At 40.9% G+C, this 20,932-nt stretch overlaps 1 protein-coding gene across 1 annotated transcript in view; it reads right to left on the bottom strand.

Moving 5' to 3' along the window:
• Positions 1-20,932, bottom strand: part of LOC126272549 (cytochrome P450 6k1-like) — a 122,382-nt gene that overhangs the window by 70,105 nt on the left and 31,345 nt on the right. Inside the window, exons 2-3 of the mRNA XM_049975467.1 lie at positions 14,368-14,597; positions 7,603-7,841 (exon numbers count right to left, since the gene is read on the bottom strand). Coding sequence (XP_049831424.1) covers positions 7,603-7,841; positions 14,368-14,597 — 469 coding nt within the window. The remainder of the gene's footprint in view (positions 1-7,602; positions 7,842-14,367; positions 14,598-20,932) is intronic.

The raw sequence follows: 20,932 nt of genomic DNA, 5'->3' as shown, positions 1-20,932 counted from the left end.
ATGGGTAGCTTTGAGGGATGAAGTAGTGAAGGCAGCAAAGGATCAAGTAGGTAAACAGACGAAGGCTGCTAGAAATCCTTGGGTGACAGAAGAAATATTGAATTTAATTGATGAAAGGAGAAAATATAAAAATGCAGTAAATGAAGCAGGCAAAAAGGAATACAGACGACCCAAAATGAGATCGACAGGAAGTGCAAAATGGCTAAGCAGGGATGGCTAGAGGACAAATGTAAGGATGTAGAGGCTTATCTCACTAGGGGTAAGATAGATACCGCCTACAGGAAAATTAAAGAGACCTTTGGAGATAAGAGAACCACTTGTATGAACATCAAGAGCTCAGATGGAAACCCAGTTCTAAGCAAAGAAGGGAAAGCAGAAAGGTGGAAGGAGTATATAGAGTGTCTATACAAGGGCGATGTGCTTGAGGACAATATTATGGAAATGGAAGAGGATGTAGATGAAGATGAAATGCGTGTCGAGTTTGAAGAGCACTGAAAGACCTGAGTCGAAACAAGGCCCCCGGAGTAGACAACATTCCATTGGAACTACTGACGGCCTCGGGAGAGCCAGTCCTTACAAAACTCTACCATCTGGTGAGCAAGATGTATGAGACAGGCGAAATACCCTCAGACTTCAGGAAGAATATAATAATTCCAATCCCAAAGAAAGCAGGTGTTGACAGATGTGAAAATTACGGAACAATCAGTTTAATAAGTCACAGCTGCAAAATACTAACACGAATTCTTTACAGACGAATGGAAAAACTAGGAGAAGCCGACCTCGGGGAAGATCAGTTTGCCTTCCGTAGAAATGTTGGAACACGTGAGGCAATACTGACCCTACGACTTATCTTAGAAGAAAGATTAAGGAAAGGCAAACCTACGTTTCTATCATTTGTAGACTTAGAGAAAGCTTATGACAATGTTGACTGGAATACTCTCCTTCAAATTCTAAAGGTGACAGGGGTAAAATACATGGAGCGAAAGGCTATTTACAATTTGTACAGAAACCAGATGGCAGTTATAAGAGTCGAGGGGCATGAAAGGGAAGCAGTGGTTGGGAAGGGAATGAGATAGGGTTGTAGTCTCTCCCCGATGTTATTCAATCTGTATATTGAGCAAGCAGTAAAGGAAACAAAAGAAAAATTTGGAGTAGGTATTAAAATCCATGGAGAAGAAATAAAAACTTTGAGGTTCGCCGATGACATCGTAATTCTGTCAGAGACAGCAAAGGACTTGGAAGAGCAGTTGAACGGAATGGTTCAAATGGCTCTGAGCACTATGGGACTTAACATCTGTGGTCATCAGTCCCCTAGAACTTAGAACTACTTAAACCTAACTAACCTAAGGACATCACACACATCCATGCCCGAGGCAGGATTCGAACCTGCGACCGTAGCAGTCCCTCGGTTCCGGACTGAGCGCCTAGAACCGTTAGACCACCGCGGCCGGCTGAACGGAAAGGATAGTGTCTTGAAAGGAGGATATAAAATGAACATCAACAAAAGCAAAACGAGGATAATGGAATGTAGTCGAATTAAGTCGGGGGATGCTGAAGGAATTAGATTAGGAAATGAGACACTTAAAGTAGTAAAGGAGTTTTGCTATTTGGGGAGCAAAATAACTGATGATGGTCGAAGTAGAGAGGATATAAAATGTAGACTGACACTGGTAAGGAAAGCGTTTATGAAGAAGAGAAATTTATTAACATCGAGTACAGATTTAAGTGTCAGGAAGTCATTTCTGAAAGTATTTGTATGGGGTGTAGCCATGTATGGAAGTGAAACATGGTCGATAAATAGTTTGGACAAGAAGAGAATAGAAGCTTTGGAAATGTGGTGCTACAGAAGAATGCTGAAGATTAACTGGGTAGATCACATAACTAATCAGGAAGTATTGAATAGGATTGGGGAGAAGAGAAGTTTGTGGCACAACTTGACCAGAAGAAAGGATCGGTTGGTAGGACATGTTCTGAGGCATCAAGGGATCACCAATTTGGTATTGGAGGGCAGCGTGGAGGGTAAAAATCGTAGAGGGTGACCAAGAGATGAGTACAGTAATCAGATTCAGAAGCATGTAGGTTGCAGTAGGTACTGGGAGATGAAGAAGCTTGCACAGGATAGAGTAGCATGGAGAGCTGCATCAAACCAGTCTCAGGACTGAAAACCACAACAACAACAACAACAACCTGTTACCGACTGTTCGTCTAAAATTGTGAGCGGTATGTTTGTGACTATTACAACGCCTTCTGTCACAAAGCGAAAAAAGTGGTCCAACTAAAACATTCATATTTCTTTATGTATTACACGAATATGTAATCAAAAATGGGGGTTCCTATTTTTAAAAAAACGCAGTTGATATCAGTATGATCTATGGCAGCGCCATCTAGCGGGCCAACCATAACGCCATCTGGTTTCCCCCTTCAAGCCAGACAAGTTTCGTTCTTTGCAGTTTTTTCGTTTGATGCTTATTTCGTGAGATATTTGGCCCGGTCACGATCAGTGGACCAACCTGTATTTATACCAGAAAGAACAAACGTCCCACGATAGAACCGTTTGGAACTATATCATGGTTCATAGACTCGGAATACTTACCTAAGTTACAAAATATTCCGTAAAATAACTTCAGATTTAGTGGAAAAGTGTCAAAATTACCGGCCATTATGTTGTGGGGACGTATAGTAGAAGGACGATAAGGAGGATGTGAGGGTTTGGGGGGCGAGATGCACTAGCACTGAGCCATGTATGAACTTCTTCGTCCGGTATTGCCTTCTTGCAAATCCTTGCTCACAGGTAGAATATAACTGTTATCGTTTCGATATCACGGGCTTAAATCTATATTTATACAGCGTCGCTCGCAATGGAAGCTTTGTGTATAAAAACACAAAAGCAACGTGTAAATCACTCGGACCATACAAGGCATTATCATACATATGGTATCAGAACTAATTAAAAAGTTGTAACGGTCTTTCGTCATTCACCAAACGACTCAACACATTGCCAGAACACTCCGACACTTCACCAGCTCGCGCTCTCTTTGGCTCACCTGGAACATCATCTTCATCTTCCCCGATGTGAACGTCGGTGTCAGCTTTACACGTAATCGCCGCCACTTGCTGCCTTCCAACAAGAAGAGATGTTTGCCCAGAGGTTCATTTTCGTCCACTCTTATCCCCCTGTCGTGGAAAGTCCCAAAGTCCTTCACGAGAACGTCACGGATGAAATCTGGGTCCACTGTCACCAGGGGTAAAATACATGGAGCGAAAGGCTATTTACAATTTGTACAGAAACCAGATGGCAGTTATAAGAGTCGAGGGGCATGAAAGGGAAGCAGTGGTTGGGAAGGGAATGAGATAGGGTTGTAGTCTCTCCCCGATGTTATTCAATCTGTATATTGAGCAAGCAGTAAAGGAAACAAAAGAAAAATTTGGAGTAGGTATTAAAATCCATGGAGAAGAAATAAAAACTTTGAGGTTCGCCGATGACATCGTAATTCTGTCAGAGACAGCAAAGGACTTGGAAGAGCAGTTGAACGGAATGGTTCAAATGGCTCTGAGCACTATGGGACTTAACATCTGTGGTCATCAGTCCCCTAGAACTTAGAACTACTTAAACCTAACTAACCTAAGGACATCACACACATCCATGCCCGAGGCAGGATTCGAACCTGCGACCGTAGCAGTCCCTCGGTTCCGGACTGAGCGCCTAGAACCGTTAGACCACCGCGGCCGGCTGAACGGAAAGGATAGTGTCTTGAAAGGAGGATATAAAATGAACATCAACAAAAGCAAAACGAGGATAATGGAATGTAGTCGAATTAAGTCGGGGGATGCTGAAGGAATTAGATTAGGAAATGAGACACTTAAAGTAGTAAAGGAGTTTTGCTATTTGGGGAGCAAAATAACTGATGATGGTCGAAGTAGAGAGGATATAAAATGTAGACTGACACTGGTAAGGAAAGCGTTTATGAAGAAGAGAAATTTATTAACATCGAGTACAGATTTAAGTGTCAGGAAGTCATTTCTGAAAGTATTTGTATGGGGTGTAGCCATGTATGGAAGTGAAACATGGTCGATAAATAGTTTGGACAAGAAGAGAATAGAAGCTTTGGAAATGTGGTGCTACAGAAGAATGCTGAAGATTAACTGGGTAGATCACATAACTAATCAGGAAGTATTGAATAGGATTGGGGAGAAGAGAAGTTTGTGGCACAACTTGACCAGAAGAAAGGATCGGTTGGTAGGACATGTTCTGAGGCATCAAGGGATCACCAATTTGGTATTGGAGGGCAGCGTGGAGGGTAAAAATCGTAGAGGGTGACCAAGAGATGAGTACAGTAATCAGATTCAGAAGCATGTAGGTTGCAGTAGGTACTGGGAGATGAAGAAGCTTGCACAGGATAGAGTAGCATGGAGAGCTGCATCAAACCAGTCTCAGGACTGAAAACCACAACAACAACAACAACAACCTGTTACCGACTGTTCGTCTAAAATTGTGAGCGGTATGTTTGTGACTATTACAACGCCTTCTGTCACAAAGCGAAAAAAGTGGTCCAACTAAAACATTCATATTTCTTTATGTATTACACGAATATGTAATCAAAAATGGGGGTTCCTATTTTTAAAAAAACGCAGTTGATATCAGTATGATCTATGGCAGCGCCATCTAGCGGGCCAACCATAACGCCATCTGGTTTCCCCCTTCAAGCCAGACAAGTTTCGTTCTTTGCAGTTTTTTCGTTTGATGCTTATTTCGTGAGATATTTGGCCCGGTCACGATCAGTGGACCAACCTGTATTTATACCAGAAAGAACAAACGTCCCACGATAGAACCGTTTGGAACTATATCATGGTTCATAGACTCGGAATACTTACCTAAGTTACAAAATATTCCGTAAAATAACTTCAGATTTAGTGGAAAAGTGTCAAAATTACCGGCCATTATGTTGTGGGGACGTATAGTAGAAGGACGATAAGGAGGATGTGAGGGTTTGGGGGGCGAGATGCACTAGCACTGAGCCATGTATGAACTTCTTCGTCCGGTATTGCCTTCTTGCAAATCCTTGCTCACAGGTAGAATATAACTGTTATCGTTTCGATATCACGGGCTTAAATCTATATTTATACAGCGTCGCTCGCAATGGAAGCTTTGTGTATAAAAACACAAAAGCAACGTGTAAATCACTCGGACCATACAAGGCATTATCATACATATGGTATCAGAACTAATTAAAAAGTTGTAACGGTCTTTCGTCATTCACCAAACGACTCAACACATTGCCAGAACACTCCGACACTTCACCAGCTCGCGCTCTCTTTGGCTCACCTGGAACATCATCTTCATCTTCCCCGATGTGAACGTCGGTGTCAGCTTTACACGTAATCGCCGCCACTTGCTGCCTTCCAACAAGAAGAGATGTTTGCCCAGAGGTTCATTTTCGTCCACTCTTATCCCCCTGTCGTGGAAAGTCCCAAAGTCCTTCACGAGAACGTCACGGATGAAATCTGGGTCCACTGTCACCAGGGGTAAAATACATGGAGCGAAAGGCTATTTACAATTTGTACAGAAACCGGATGGCAGTTATAAGAGTCGAGGGGCATGAAAGGGAAGCAGTGGTTGGGAAGGGAATGAGATAGGGTTGTAGTCTCTCCCCGATGTTATTCAATCTGTATATTGAGCAAGCAGTAAAGGAAACAAAAGAAAAATTTGGAGTAGGTATTAAAATCCATGGAGAAGAAATAAAAACTTTGAGGTTCGCCGATGACATCGTAATTCTGTCAGAGACAGCAAAGGACTTGGAAGAGCAGTTGAACGGAATGGTTCAAATGGCTCTGAGCACTATGGGACTTAACATCTGTGGTCATCAGTCCCCTAGAACTTAGAACTACTTAAACCTAACTAACCTAAGGACATCACACACATCCATGCCCGAGGCAGGATTCGAACCTGCGACCGTAGCAGTCCCTCGGTTCCGGACTGAGCGCCTAGAACCGTTAGACCACCGCGGCCGGCTGAACGGAAAGGATAGTGTCTTGAAAGGAGGATATAAAATGAACATCAACAAAAGCAAAACGAGGATAATGGAATGTAGTCGAATTAAGTCGGGGGATGCTGAAGGAATTAGATTAGGAAATGAGACACTTAAAGTAGTAAAGGAGTTTTGCTATTTGGGGAGCAAAATAACTGATGATGGTCGAAGTAGAGAGGATATAAAATGTAGACTGACACTGGTAAGGAAAGCGTTTATGAAGAAGAGAAATTTATTAACATCGAGTACAGATTTAAGTGTCAGGAAGTCATTTCTGAAAGTATTTGTATGGGGTGTAGCCATGTATGGAAGTGAAACATGGTCGATAAATAGTTTGGACAAGAAGAGAATAGAAGCTTTGGAAATGTGGTGCTAGAGAAGAATGCTGAAGATTAACTGGGTAGATCACATAACTAATCAGGAAGTATTGAATAGGATTGGGGAGAAGAGAAGTTTGTGGCACAACTTGACCAGAAGAAAGGATCGGTTGGTAGGACATGTTCTGAGGCATCAAGGGATCACCAATTTGGTATTGGAGGGCAGCGTGGAGGGTAAAAATCGTAGAGGGTGACCAAGAGATGAGTACAGTAATCAGATTCAGAAGCATGTAGGTTGCAGTAGGTACTGGGAGATGAAGAAGCTTGCACAGGATAGAGTAGCATGGAGAGCTGCATCAAACCAGTCTCAGGACTGAAAACCACAACAACAACAACAACAACCTGTTACCGACTGTTCGTCTAAAATTGTGAGCGGTATGTTTGTGACTATTACAACGCCTTCTGTCACAAAGCGAAAAAAGTGGTCCAACTAAAACATTCATATTTCTTTATGTATTACACGAATATGTAATCAAAAATGGGGGTTCCTATTTTTAAAAAAACGCAGTTGATATCAGTATGATCTATGGCAGCGCCATCTAGCGGGCCAACCATAACGCCATCTGGTTTCCCCCTTCAAGCCAGACAAGTTTCGTTCTTTGCAGTTTTTTCGTTTGATGCTTATTTCGTGAGATATTTGGCCCGGTCACGATCAGTGGACCAACCTGTATTTATACCAGAAAGAACAAACGTCCCACGATAGAACCGTTTGGAACTATATCATGGTTCATAGACTCGGAATACTTACCTAAGTTACAAAATATTCCGTAAAATAACTTCAGATTTAGTGGAAAAGTGTCAAAATTACCGGCCATTATGTTGTGGGGACGTATAGTAGAAGGACGATAAGGAGGATGTGAGGGTTTGGGGGGCGAGATGCACTAGCACTGAGCCATGTATGAACTTCTTCGTCCGGTATTGCCTTCTTGCAAATCCTTGCTCACAGGTAGAATATAACTGTTATCGTTTCGATATCACGGGCTTAAATCTATATTTATACAGCGTCGCTCGCAATGGAAGCTTTGTGTATAAAAACACAAAAGCAACGTGTAAATCACTCGGACCATACAAGGCATTATCATACATATGGTATCAGAACTAATTAAAAAGTTGTAACGGTCTTTCGTCATTCACCAAACGACTCAACACATTGCCAGAACACTCCGACACTTCACCAGCTCGCGCTCTCTTTGGCTCACCTGGAACATCATCTTCATCTTCCCCGATGTGAACGTCGGTGTCAGCTTTACACGTAATCGCCGCCACTTGCTGCCTTCCAACAAGAAGAGATGTTTGCCCAGAGGTTCATTTTCGTCCACTCTTATCCCCCTGTCGTGGAAAGTCCCAAAGTCCTTCACGAGAACGTCACGGATGAAATCTGGGTCCACTGTCACCAATGTTGGTTGGGTGACAATGTATATTCCACCGAATCGTTTACCTAAAAGAAATATGATACTGCATTACATTTTTGTGTGTATGTGGGTGGTGGGGGTGGGGGGGGGGAGGTTGGGGTTCATTACTGTTGGAACGGCACAATTTTATGCCTCCTCAGGTTATGGAAATCGGGGAATAATTCTTTCCAGATCACTGTTACAGCAATGTGACAATCTGTGCAACCTACTGAATGAATGTGTTGGAAGATTAAATTTATAGGTTGACTCTTAAATAGAAGATTACAGCAGCCAACCACTTCTTACAATTCTATTTATTTATTTAAACAGCGCCGTTACCGGTTTCTAGCCGACAGGTTCATCTTTAGATGCCTAGTTCACGTTTTACATTAGATTTCGCCTTGTCTCTTCCCAACTGACGTTATTTCCTTGGGGTGATGGTGCCCTACAACCAAAACAAGATGTGAGACAACGTTTTTTTAACTGTAATTGTGCTTCACACCGATTATAAGTAATGTAAACAAAATATTATTATTATTATTTAAGTGAAGTTGTTTCGGTTACTTACGATGAAGAATCCGCGCCATTATATTCCAGTGCAGACTGCTTATCATATCTTTCAGCAGCGAAAACTGTAGTGTAACCTAACATATTCCCTTTAATAATAATAATTTTTTTACATCACTTAAAATTGCTGTAGGGCACAATTACAGTTAAAACGACGATGTCTCATATCTTGTTTTGGTTGTAGGGCACCACCACCCCAAGGAAATTTCGTTAGTTGCGGAAACAGAAAGTGAATTCTAATGTAAGACGTGAACTAGGCATCCGAAGATGAACCTGTCCGTTCGAAACCGGTAATGGCGCTGTTTAAATAAATAAATAGCATTGCAAAAAGTGGCTGGTTGCTGTAATCTTCTATGTAAGAGTCAAACTATATTTTTTTACACAACCACGGGCTCAAAATGTCAATTTTTGAGAAAATAAGATTAAATTTAATATTCCGTCGGCACCGAGTTCATTCGATTCCTCACAGCGGTAGATCACTTCATTACGGATGAAAAATGAACGAAGTAATGAACCACATCTGCAAATATCTAAAGTCTTGATCTCAAACCATGAGGTTCCTCTGCTCATACTTTGACCTGTCTCTCTGCTCTTCTGTGTTACCTGATACTATTTTATTTCAAAAGTAGCAGAGATCTTGCAGTTTCCTATGTCATTAAGGCATCCAGGTACATAAGTTACTACGGCCGGGGTATCTAAATCGACGCTTTACAGAACGGTATCAGCACCTAGGGATGAGAAAATCGACGGTTTTAGCCGATGCCGATATTTTAGTTCAGAAGAGCTATTTTTTCGGTATTTGTTTGGTCTCGGTTACAATAGGTTTATTTCATTTTTATTAATGACTCGGTAAGAAACCGGCATATCAATTTGGCATAGCAGCCGTGCTAATTTTTTTAATATTTTTTTTTTTAAACGAGTAATTTTTATTTCTAAAATTGGTACTACTTTGAAATATTGGAGTAATAGCAATTGGGAAAAGTGATCAGCAGTGTTTTAACAACAAGGCGTAGCGTTAGAAACTATCAACAAACACGTTACGTAGCAATCGGTACATATTTTCAAACAGAATATACCTGTTACCTCGCGGCGTGGCCTATTAGAAGGTACGCGTGCATTCATACGTGCAGCGTGCAAGACATCTGCCCACCTGGTCTATACCGTAGTTTGTCGCTGTGTGCATGAGAGATCAGTTGTACTGCAGAATGATTCCATCCACAGTTCGAAAGTATTTTAGGAAGCGCGGTAGCAATGAAGTGCTTTAAAAAATTAAAAGCGGGAGGAAGCACAAGGAACCAGTGATATCGCGCAAGGAGAAAACAAATACAAACAATGATGTACATAATTAAAATACCAGAGGGAAAAATGACATTCAGTACTCCACATTAAGGCAGCCTTTAGCACAAAAAGGGCTGAACAATGCTGCAACTAAAATTTTTGGTCACTTATCCAGTGAAAACAAACTGAAAAAGTTTCTCCGTGACAGTTCCACGTAGACAGTAGACGAATTTCTTTTAATGTAATGTGTAGAAGATGGTGGGTAGGAATTACTAGCTTAAATCTGAATGTGTAATAATAATAATAATAATAATAATAATAATAATAACAAAAGACGAAAACATATAAATGTTCAGCATGTAGCAAAATTTACAAATTAACTTGTGATGTTAATGTAAACTGACAAGTCCCTCATCATTACGATTTATAGCGCAAATGATCCATAGAACATGGAACTAATTAACCACAAAACATCCAAAAAGCAGGTGAATTTGATTGGTACAGGTATATGTTATACAGGTGATTCAAATTTAGGAAAATAATTGAAACCTTCATGTTGTGGTTTGCTACAAGATGAAAAACAGATGTCATCCAAAAGTGACGATGCAGGGAAGTCATCAACTTGTGGCCTTTTGCTTTCGCTGTCGCCTCGCCCGTCTCCTCCTCACATTCGCCATCTTAACTGGAGAATAAGACCGATTTCTGCCGCAGACTTAGTCCCATATACCAGATCGTGATTTCTACTCCTTCACCTTCATTAGGAACTGAAAGTAGTAGCAATAAAGAAACCTAAAATGGGTTATTTCAGAAACCGGTTATTTTGAGCGGTTTTACAGAAAACCGGTTGCTTTGGCGATAACCGCCACCCCTATCGGTACCGAGGACATTGTAGAACACGCCACTAAAATCATTCAGCAGACTGGTGACGCGTCCATTCAAACGTCTCCTGTCAAATCGGATAGACGTCAGTTCACATGCTGGAAAAAGAAATTCCGTTCAGCTATCAAGGACCGACAACTCTGCATAGGCTCCACTGCGATCCATCTGGAGAGAACTCGGCAGCATTTCCAATAGCTAAGCAAAAGCTCGAGGCATTATCATAGAGAGCCGAACAGCTGCCAAAGTAATTCTCAAATCCGTTAATAATTTCACACTGTATTGGTACCGAGCGAGGTGGCGCATTGGTTAGCACACTGTATTCGCATTCGGGAGGACGACGGTTCAAATCCGTGACCGGCCATCCTGATTTTGAGTTTCTGTGACTTCCCTACATCGCTTCAGGCAAATGCCGGAATGGTTGTTACGAAAGGGCACGGCTGATTTCCTTCCCCATCCTTCCGTCATCCGATGGGATGACCTCGCTGATTGGTCCCTCCCCCAAATCAACCAACCAACCAACCAACCATCATTGGCGATAAGTGAATCAATGAGGTTAATTATTGGAAAAAGTAATGCACCTACTGGCTCTCTCATCACTACCTCTGAAACATTAGCCAAGTTGACGGCGAAATACTTTCGCCAAACAATACCCAATGGCAACCTGGAGCGCACGCTCCAGCGAAGACAGAAATTAGCCGATAGCTCTGGTTGGATCTAAACTTATGCGAGTCTGAACAGTACAATCGCTCGTTTAGTAAACTGAAATTACAGAATATCGTATCCGTGGTTTGCAAGACTCTAGGAGGGTCAGGTTACTATAGTCTGAAATATTGCGGCATCTAGATCTCATGTCTACCTCATCAGGTAGGGACGAGGCACGCATGTGGTTTCCATCATCCTACTGGGTAAATACCGGACTGGTACCACCGTCCCGCGTCAGACACACTCTATGCCAAGACTGAAGACAACGTTATCATGCTTGCACGTAAGATCTACACTAGCGGCAGACAGGTGTTCAAAAATGTACGTGAATTCCTAAGGGACCAAACTGCTCAGTCATCGGTCTCTAGGCTTACACACTACTTAATCTGACTACAACTAACCTAGCCTATGCTAAGAACAACACAAACACAAACACACACACACGCGCACACACACACACACACACACACACACACACACACACATGCCCTAGGTAGGACTCGAACCTCCGACGGGGGTAACAGCGCGAACCGTGGCAATGCGCCCTAGACCGATTGGCTACCCCGCGCGGCTTCCTCATTTAAGTCACATGTACGCAATGACTTCTAAAAATATTTTGGATAATGGTACAGTGTGGCACCACAGGGAGCGCTAAATAACGTGCCACAGCATCTCTATGTAAACTCTGTCTCTTTGATTGTAACGGTCCAGTTACGTAAGTAAATCACACTGTTGCTGATTGATGAAAGAAGACGATAAATGGGAAAAATATTTGTTCCAGGTACACTGCAAAAAAACGTCCGAGCTGCCACCCAGATTCGCGCTCAAGGGAATGCAGGACACGGGATACTAGTGTGAATGCTGTGCAGGTGCCGAACAATCGTTCAAATGGTCTCTGAGCACTATGGCACTTAATATCTGAGGTCATCAGTCCCCTAGAACTTAGAACTACTTAAACGTAACTAACCTAAGGACATCACACACATCCATGCCCGACGCAGGATTCGAACCTGCGGCCGCAGCAGCCGCGTGGTTCCGGACTGAAGCGCCTAGAACCGCGCGGCCACAGCGGCCGGCGCCGAACAATAAAGAAGCAAGACATGTATGGAGTTCTAATACATTAAGTCTTTGTATTGTATTCATTCTGGACTGACGTGTTTTCGATTGCACCAGGCCAGCACTACTACGTTTATCAGTATTACTCAAGCTGGTAGGAAAATTAGTTTCACGAGGCGCAAATCGTCCAGTGGTCATTGGTTTATTGTACTGTGTGAACTGATAAGCAAATATTATCATTTTACTTTCAGCAATTTTGTGTAGAGTGCAATTTTTAAATCGCTGCGAGAAGTTGCGATAATTATTTGCTCCTTGGACTAACATTTGGTGTTCAATTGTTCTGCTAGCGGCGCCCTTAGCAGCGGAACATTTATTAATGACCGCCCGCTGTGGCCGAGCGGTTCTAGGCGCTACAGTCTGCAACCGTGCGACCGCTACTGTCGCACGTTCGAACCCTGCCTCGGGCATGGATGCGTGTGATGTCCTTAGGTCAGTTAGGTTTAAGTAGTTCTAAGTTCTAGGGGTCTGGTGACCTCAGATGTTAAGTCCCATAGTGTTCAGAGCCATTTGAACCAGTTTTTATTAATGCAGTCACATGCGAAATCTAGGCCGTAATTGTAATTTTTGTACTGGTAACTTAAATTTTCCAGGGAATTTTTATTTAGACTCTCATTGCTGTGGTTAATCCGACACAAACTGTGTTATTACTGAAATTTAACGCCCGTGATTGGAAACAATCGTAAACTGGGCTGGCAGCTGTCCCGATTTGTCATGGACCGTACCAATTTTTCTATAATTGTTCTGTGTCCCTACATCTGTACTACGGGGCACCCTTATTACCCTACTTTTTAAATTTACTACGTCTACATCTGCATCTACATAGATACTCTGCAAATCACATTTAAGTGCCTGGCAGAGGGTTCATCGAACCACCTTCACAATTCTCTATTATTCCTATCTCGCATAGCGCACAAAAAGAATGAACACCTATATCTTTCCGTACGAGCTCTGATTTCCCTTATTTTATCGTGGTAATTGTTCCTCCCTACGTAGGTCGGTGTGAACAAAGTATTTTCGCATTCGGAGGAGAAAATTGGTGATTCGAATTTCGTGAAAAGATTCCGTCTCAACGAAAAGCGCATTTCTTTTAATGGTTTCCAGCCAAAATAGGTCTACTTTACCATTTCTGTGACACTCTCTCCCATATTTTTTGGTAATAGAAAACGTGCTGCCTTTCTTTCAACTTTTTCGCTGTACTCCATCAGTTCTATCTGGTAAGGATCGCACACCACACAGCAGTATTCTAAAAGAGGATGGGCAAGCGTAGTGTAGGCAGTCTCCTTAGTAGATCTGTTACATTTTCTAAGTGTCCTGCTAATAAAACACAGTTCCTTCCAATTTAAGTTGTTCGTAATTGTAATACCTAGGTATTTAGTTGAATTTACGGCTCTTAGATTAGACTGATTTATCGTGTAACCGAAGTTCGACGAATTCCTTTTAGCACTCATGTGGATGACTTCACACTTTTCGTTATTTAGAGTCTTACATCATACTGCATAGTTTTAGATTTCATATTCTTAAGTTTATCATCTTATTTGTGTTAGCCAAAGTCAATATGTGTTAGATGCAATTGACTTTAGCTAATTGTTTCGGCGCCTCGTTTTCATATTCACGCGAGCAACGCACACGTACAACTAGTGTTTGCCCTGATGGAAGACTTGTGGATAGGTGAGTGAAACAAACGTAAGTTGAAAGCTGTGGAAAAAGGAACTTCTTGTTAAAACAAGCTATTATATGAGATGCACAGAATTTTATCAGTGTGTTATGCATGAGTAGAAACTTATAAAGGCCGCTACACCACCCAAGTACGTCTATAAGTTCCCTCTGTCTAAGGGAAACGCTATTAGATTTTTAATATTTTTATTTTCAAGTGTTACTTTTAGTGTGAGGATAAAAAGCTGACAAAAGTTAGTAAGAAGTGCTCATTTAATATAGTAAGCGCTACCTTTTGCCTTAAGTGTGCCGACTTCTGTAAATTAAATAATAAACTAAGCATGGACGATCACTTACACGGTACACCTTCGATCTTACCTTTAAACTGCCGATACGCGTCGCTGATGATCAGTGTCAGTGGCCGCTTGCCCACAAAACTTTCGTAAACATTTCCAAACGGAAACTGTGGTTCGAGGTAAGGCACGCCCTTCTTGTGCCAGTACCTGTACCTGTGGGAGAACCAGGCGTACGCCGCCACTATCACCAGTGACAGGGCTACCAACAGCTCCGTGAGCCACGACTCCACAAACAAGGCCATGGTGATGGCTCTGAAACATAATTAGCAAACAGTTGTTCCGAGCATCACTATTTACTGCACAGCATGCTTCTTTCACAAAACATTTCAACATATTCTCTTTTTCGGAATGAGATTTTCACTCTGCAGCGGAGTGTGCGCTGATATGAAACTTCCTGACAGATTAAAACTGTGTGCCCGACCTAGACTCGAACTCGGGACCTATGCCTTTCGCGGGCAAGTGCTCTACCATTCGGTAGCTCAGATGGTAGAGCACTTGCCCGCGTAAGGCGAAGGTCCCAAGTTCGAGTCTCGGTCGGGCACACAGTTTTAATCTGCCAGGAAGTTTTATTCTCTTTTCCTTTGATTCCGTTTTCTGTCCTACGCAAAATGTAATATGCAAATGTGTACTCAGATTTTAATCTTTCCAAGCTATTATTCAGAAAGTTTAAGGTTCTGTGTTACATTTATTATTCATCATAAATGTATAAAGGTATTTTCAGTAAGGCCACACAAAATATATCCAAAACGAGTAACTATAAGAGGCAGTCAAATGAAAACGAGAGATATAGAAAATAAGTAAGTAAATTGTTTATTATCTCGAAAGTAATCGCTATAACTATTGACAAGACAGTCAATGCCTTCATGGCCAAATGTTTTCGGTTGCCTACAGAACCAAGACTGTACTCAGGAGAGAGATCGGGGCTGTACTCCCTGCAAAACTTCTGCAGCGTAATCGAAACAACCTTGGCAACACGTGGGCCTGTCCACAGTCCCGATCTATCGCCACGTGATTGCCATATATTTGTAGTCTTGAAGAAAGACATTCGTAACACGTCGATTTGCTTAGGCCGAAGATGTGCACGCTTGAATACAATCATGCTTTCGTAGTGTATTCTCCCCCTCCTTCCTGTAATATCTCTTTATTTTCGATTAATTATTCTGATACAATTCTACCCTTGAATGACGTCTGAAATGTCTCTGTATTTTCGATGAATTATTCTGATACAATTCTACCCTTGAATGACGTTTACTAATTTTCTATCTTCATACTCGCAGAATCCATGCGCAAAGTAGTTTCATACAATAGCTATGCCATGAGCGCACAATTATTCTTTGTAGCACTCTCTCTGGTCGTTGTTAGAAAAAAGCTTCCGAGAATGTCTTCGCGCCGATTACCCTGAGCATTGTTTGAAGAATTGTAATCTGCATATTGAGATTTATGACAAAAGATAACTGATACGAAAGTGGATTAAAAGGGCAATATAGATTGCTCCTTCATACAAAAAGTGTGTATCTGACATTTGAGAATTAATTATATTCATCGATATATTGCGTAGTTGTTAATCAGAAGGGTACTTCCGAAAGACTGGAGGCGAACCTGCATTTAATAATCCAAGAGCTCCATTACTACTTTGGAAGGTTAAACTTCATCAAAGCCAAATATCCGCTTAATCTGAGGTTTGCCGATTGATTATACAACGCTCCCAAAAATACGAGGCATTTTATTTGTACAGATTAGCAGACTGCAGCAAAGCACGAGCCTGCAGAGAAGAAGAATCATCGCCTGATTTCATTCTAACAAGTAAAATTTCTGAATCATTTTGAGTGACTGAGCTATGACTGTGTTTCTGATTATGAATGACTGATTTCTCGAACGAATTGAGAACTACATAATTACATAGATAGGAGGAAAAATTACATTCCTAATTCCAGCTATTACCCACAATAAGCAAGTCTTTTCTGAAGATTGGAGACGAGTAAGATTAAATAAACTTTTTAGTTTACTTATCTTTCCTTTTACAGTTGGCTCCAGTTCTTCTTGTCTAGGGGTCTGATTCTTGAAGCTGAAATTCTCACACTTTAGGTCCTCATAGTTGAATTGATCTAAATAATTTTGAAGATTGTTGCTGAAGAATTTTTGTTTTTACGTTAGTACATTTTGTCACATTTTACTGTATCATACGTCTTTTGAATTTTCACATTAACAAAACAAAATTACATTTTTCGCCCAAAATACAGAAACAACACGTTCGATCACATCAGAGGCATGTTTACTACTACTTCACTCTGCGGTAATAACAATATTCCAAGGGTTTACAGTGTCTCTTGACAAATGAATTTCTATTAATTTCGATTATTATTTCATAAATGAATCCAGAAATAAACATAGTAAACAGTTACTAGAATGAAATTTCCACTCTACAGCGGAGCGTGCGCTGATACGAAACTTCCTGGCAGATTAAAGCTGTGTGCCGGACCGAGACTCGAACTCGGGACCTTCCTTTCTTCCAGGAGTGCTAGTTCTGCAAGGTTCGCAGGAGAGCTTCTGTGAAGTTTGGAAGGTAGGAGACGAGGTACTGGCGGAATTAAAACTGTGAGGACGTGACGTGAGTCGTGTTTGGGTAGCTCAGTCGGCGCCGGCACGGTAGCTCAGCGTGTTCGGTCAGAGGGTTAGCTGCCCTCTGTAATAAAAAAAAACTGAGTTAATGGATCAATAACGAACTGAAACGGATGTCTTGCGACGTCCGCACCGAGCAGATGAAACGAACAAAATGGGATTACCAAAAAAAGAAGTCGGTAGAGCACTTGCCCGCGAAAGGCATAGGTCCAGAGTTCGAGACTCGGTCCGGCACACAGTTTTAATCTGCCAGGAAGTTTCACGGTAGACAGTGCTAGATTGCGTAATGAATAATCGAAATTTTAATAATTCGTAATTTCAAATGTTTCTAAAAAAAAACAATTTTAACTCTACATTCAGGTCTAGCACTTGTCGATTGTAACATCGAAAATAAAGTAATTCCTTCTCATAAATTTTAGCTTGAAATATAACATTGTGTATAAAATTACATGGAAGTTTTCAGAAAAGCAGCTGAGAATACTGATCTGTCCAAAATTCAAAAAATATTTGTGTTATAGACAACTAATGTTGAGGAAAAGCAATGCTAGAGGAGGATGTTCCGTTACAGTAGGCAGCCATAAACATTTGTCCATGAAGGCACTGAACATCTTACTCACAGTGGGATAAATGTATTAACAGTTGTGGCGATTAGTTTAGAAATAATAAACTGTTTACGTATTTCTCATTTGACAGCCCCTTATATATCGAACCGCAATTTTCGCAATGTTATTGCGAAGAATGTGGAGAACTTTCTAACGAACGCAAGAAACCTTTAACGCTTATAGCTGTTCAGTTATGAGGACGATAATTTTAATGGAGCGGTAGGGGATGTAACAAAAAGTTATGGCCAAACTTTCAGCAAACAGTCCTCAAACATGTGTTATGTGGGTATGGCTCGATAAATGCTTTGTGTCTATGTTCGAGCTGATTTTCTGCTTCTCTTCACCGTATCATTAATCATGGAAAACACACAGAAACAGAACGTACCATCGTCATAAGATCCGTTTTCTTGCATGAACCGTTCAAAATACCCGCATGGTTATGTTTGCTTGGAATCTACAGTAAGTTGTAATTCTGAGGTTCACTACTAGAGTTTGTTGTTCCAATTGCACGACAATAACATCGACAAGTTGTAAGGTTTTCATATGTTTTCTGCCACTGTAATTATTTCAGCTTTACTCGACTGGGACAAAGATGTATAAGCACGCTGCACGAGTAGTGGATAGGATCCTTGACTCCCTGTTTAATGTAATCTATGGTGCGCTTGGTCACTTGTTAGTTGTGCAGCACTAGAGCATTCTTACTAGAGGCATAGCAGCGTGCACTTGAGTTTAAGAGAAAGACGTCTGATATTTGTGAATCTGGGAGAAATTATCTGGAATACTTTATTACAGAGCTGAAAACTTGTTTGTGAAGATATGGATCGAGGAGATTTTTGAAGGAATAATTCAAGGTAACCAGTACACGCATAAGGATAAAATGTTTGTTTCTCAAAACTATTAATTTAAGGAAATCTTTCTTCTTTAGATAACTCATGATATTCATGATTAGTGTTAATTTGATCTCTTTGTTTTCATTACGTCACAAGTAACACAATTGGTCTAAATATCTGTATTTTCTGTAATGAGTGAATTTCGTAAATGTTAGAGTCTTCTTATGTTGTACAGTATTTTTTCACAATAATCAGAGTTTAATTACTTAAGAACGCTTTTATTGAAGGTAATACCCTCCTCCATCAATCTTAATAAAGTCGTGTGTAGATTGCACTTTACGCCACTCGCAACAGCAGACTGCTTCTGACAAGCAAAAAAAGAGGCTACTAATGGATTACCTGCTGCATTTGCCGATGTCTATTTGATTTCGAGAACGTCAGTACAGCAGACGCAAAACAGCATGCTGAGCGAAAGGTAAGTTACTTTTCTATCAGGATAGGTCTCACTTTACATTCTTGTGAGCAAACAGTGCATAGTCAGGATTTTCATGTGTTGTGCTAACTAAGCAGATTTATCTACACTGAACAGTGAAGGTAATCTTATACAGTTATTTCCTTCCGAATTGAGCAGTATTTTATTTTGTGGATGTGGACGGTGTCGGACAGTGCATTTCATGTTACGTTACATTCATATCGTGCTTCAATGCTGTGTTCCAGTTAAATAGTTTTCAATGAGTACACAATTAGTTTCTTTTGTAATTTGATTAGATTCATTTTCATTATTTCAAACCCAGCATTTCACTAAGATTAATGTTTTGTTTCACGATACTGTTCACAATCGCAGTACAAGGCCAACTAATATTCAGTACTGCTTAGTCGTAGAATACAATATTTTAAGGACAGCCGTACAACAAATGGGCATCTGCCTACTCTGTATTTGAAAATGCCACGCCTACAATGTACCGGAAACCAGGTCCACGATGAACACTACTTAATTGGTGTTACGAGCTAGTAAAACAATGAAATTAGTCACATGCCAACACAAGCAATGAAATGAATTACTTTGTAAGCTTTCTATTTAATTAATTTATATATGAAATACTGAATATTCTTTTTCAGAATTTTCTTCCTCTACATGTGAGGAATGTTTCCTGGAAGTTTGGCCATACCTTTTTGTTACATCATGTATACTGTTATGTGGTATTGGAAAAAGTCTTCGAATAGGACTGCAACTAGACAATATTCGTCAAATGAGATGAAATATTAACGCGAGAACAGATCCGCGAACAAGTATCCACCGGCCAGGAGATGATGTCCCACAAACCTGTTACTGCCGTAGCAAATGTAAGCGAACACGTAACTCTGTTACGGCTCGTGTGTTTTATTATCACGACGACCCAACTTACTACTTACTACGCAAGTACCTAACTTACCGCAGCACACGTCCGAGTTATACGGCATTTCATCCAGGATATGGCCCTTCAGAAGTTGCGTAACGTCAATTGTTGCAAGAAGCGTTCGTGGAACGGAAAATGTCTTCGGGAGTCGTGGCGTTTCCTTGCAGGTGTAGTGTCTCTACACCAATATGTAATAATAATATTTTTCTGCAAGTGAATTGGGACGTAGAATAACTGTAACAAAACTCGTCTGACTATTACATGCTTAAAGACAGTGTTTTAAGCGAACAGTTACGAAAATAATAGTTTAAAAAACAAAGACAATAACGATGTATTTGAAAACTAAACGATATCGCTGTACTGGTAAGTGTTCATCTGCGGATTTCAGCTGATTTATAATGTAGGCCTACTTTACGGCGTAGATGTCAAATAGATAAGTTAAAGTTTGAGTTGAGTATTATTTGTAGAAGTGTAAAACCTATGTCAACTAATTTGTTTTCGGTATTATAGCATTGTCTCCAAGGGGGCGAAAACGGCATCTCTGGAGCGCTGCAGTCCGTCGCCATTACGCGGCACATCTAAAATTTACATTATTGTTTTACAGGCGCGTAACTATCAGCGCAGATTACTTAACACTTTTTTTGCAGCAGAGCTGGAGACTGGACTAGGCAGTTTAATAACGAATTTGCCTGTCATTTTAAAGCATTGCCTGGGATTAGGCCTTGGCCTGTACTACGTCTAAATGGGGATCACTTTCAGTGCAAAGAATGAACACTGTATTTGATCTGGTATGTTGAAAAGCAAAGTAACAGTTAAAAGCATATTTATTTTCCCGAATATCTATCAAGATGCTTTTGCTTATGTTTCAGTGTGTTCGTAAGATATTGATCGTATGTGGTTTAGAATTTGCATAGCTGTTACAACACAGTATAGTAAGGAGCTGTAAATTAGAAAATTTTATTAAACTCATCTGCTTTGTTAGAAGTAAAGCCACGCGAAAGTCAGAGACAGAACCAGGAAATAAACGGCAGGTGGCAAGCGCGTCAGGCCTCGGCACGTTACAACACCGCGCCGAGAGAGGGGACAAGCTCAGCAGAAAATAGCACATGACAGAAAACCAACAGAAACGTTAAGACCTA

This window comes from Schistocerca gregaria, chromosome 5 (genome assembly GCF_023897955.1).
Source record: "Schistocerca gregaria isolate iqSchGreg1 chromosome 5, iqSchGreg1.2, whole genome shotgun sequence".
Taxonomy (NCBI): Eukaryota; Metazoa; Arthropoda; class Insecta; order Orthoptera; family Acrididae; genus Schistocerca; species Schistocerca gregaria.
Note: the sequence above shows the minus strand (reverse complement) of the source record. Positions and strands in the feature narration are given on the sequence as shown.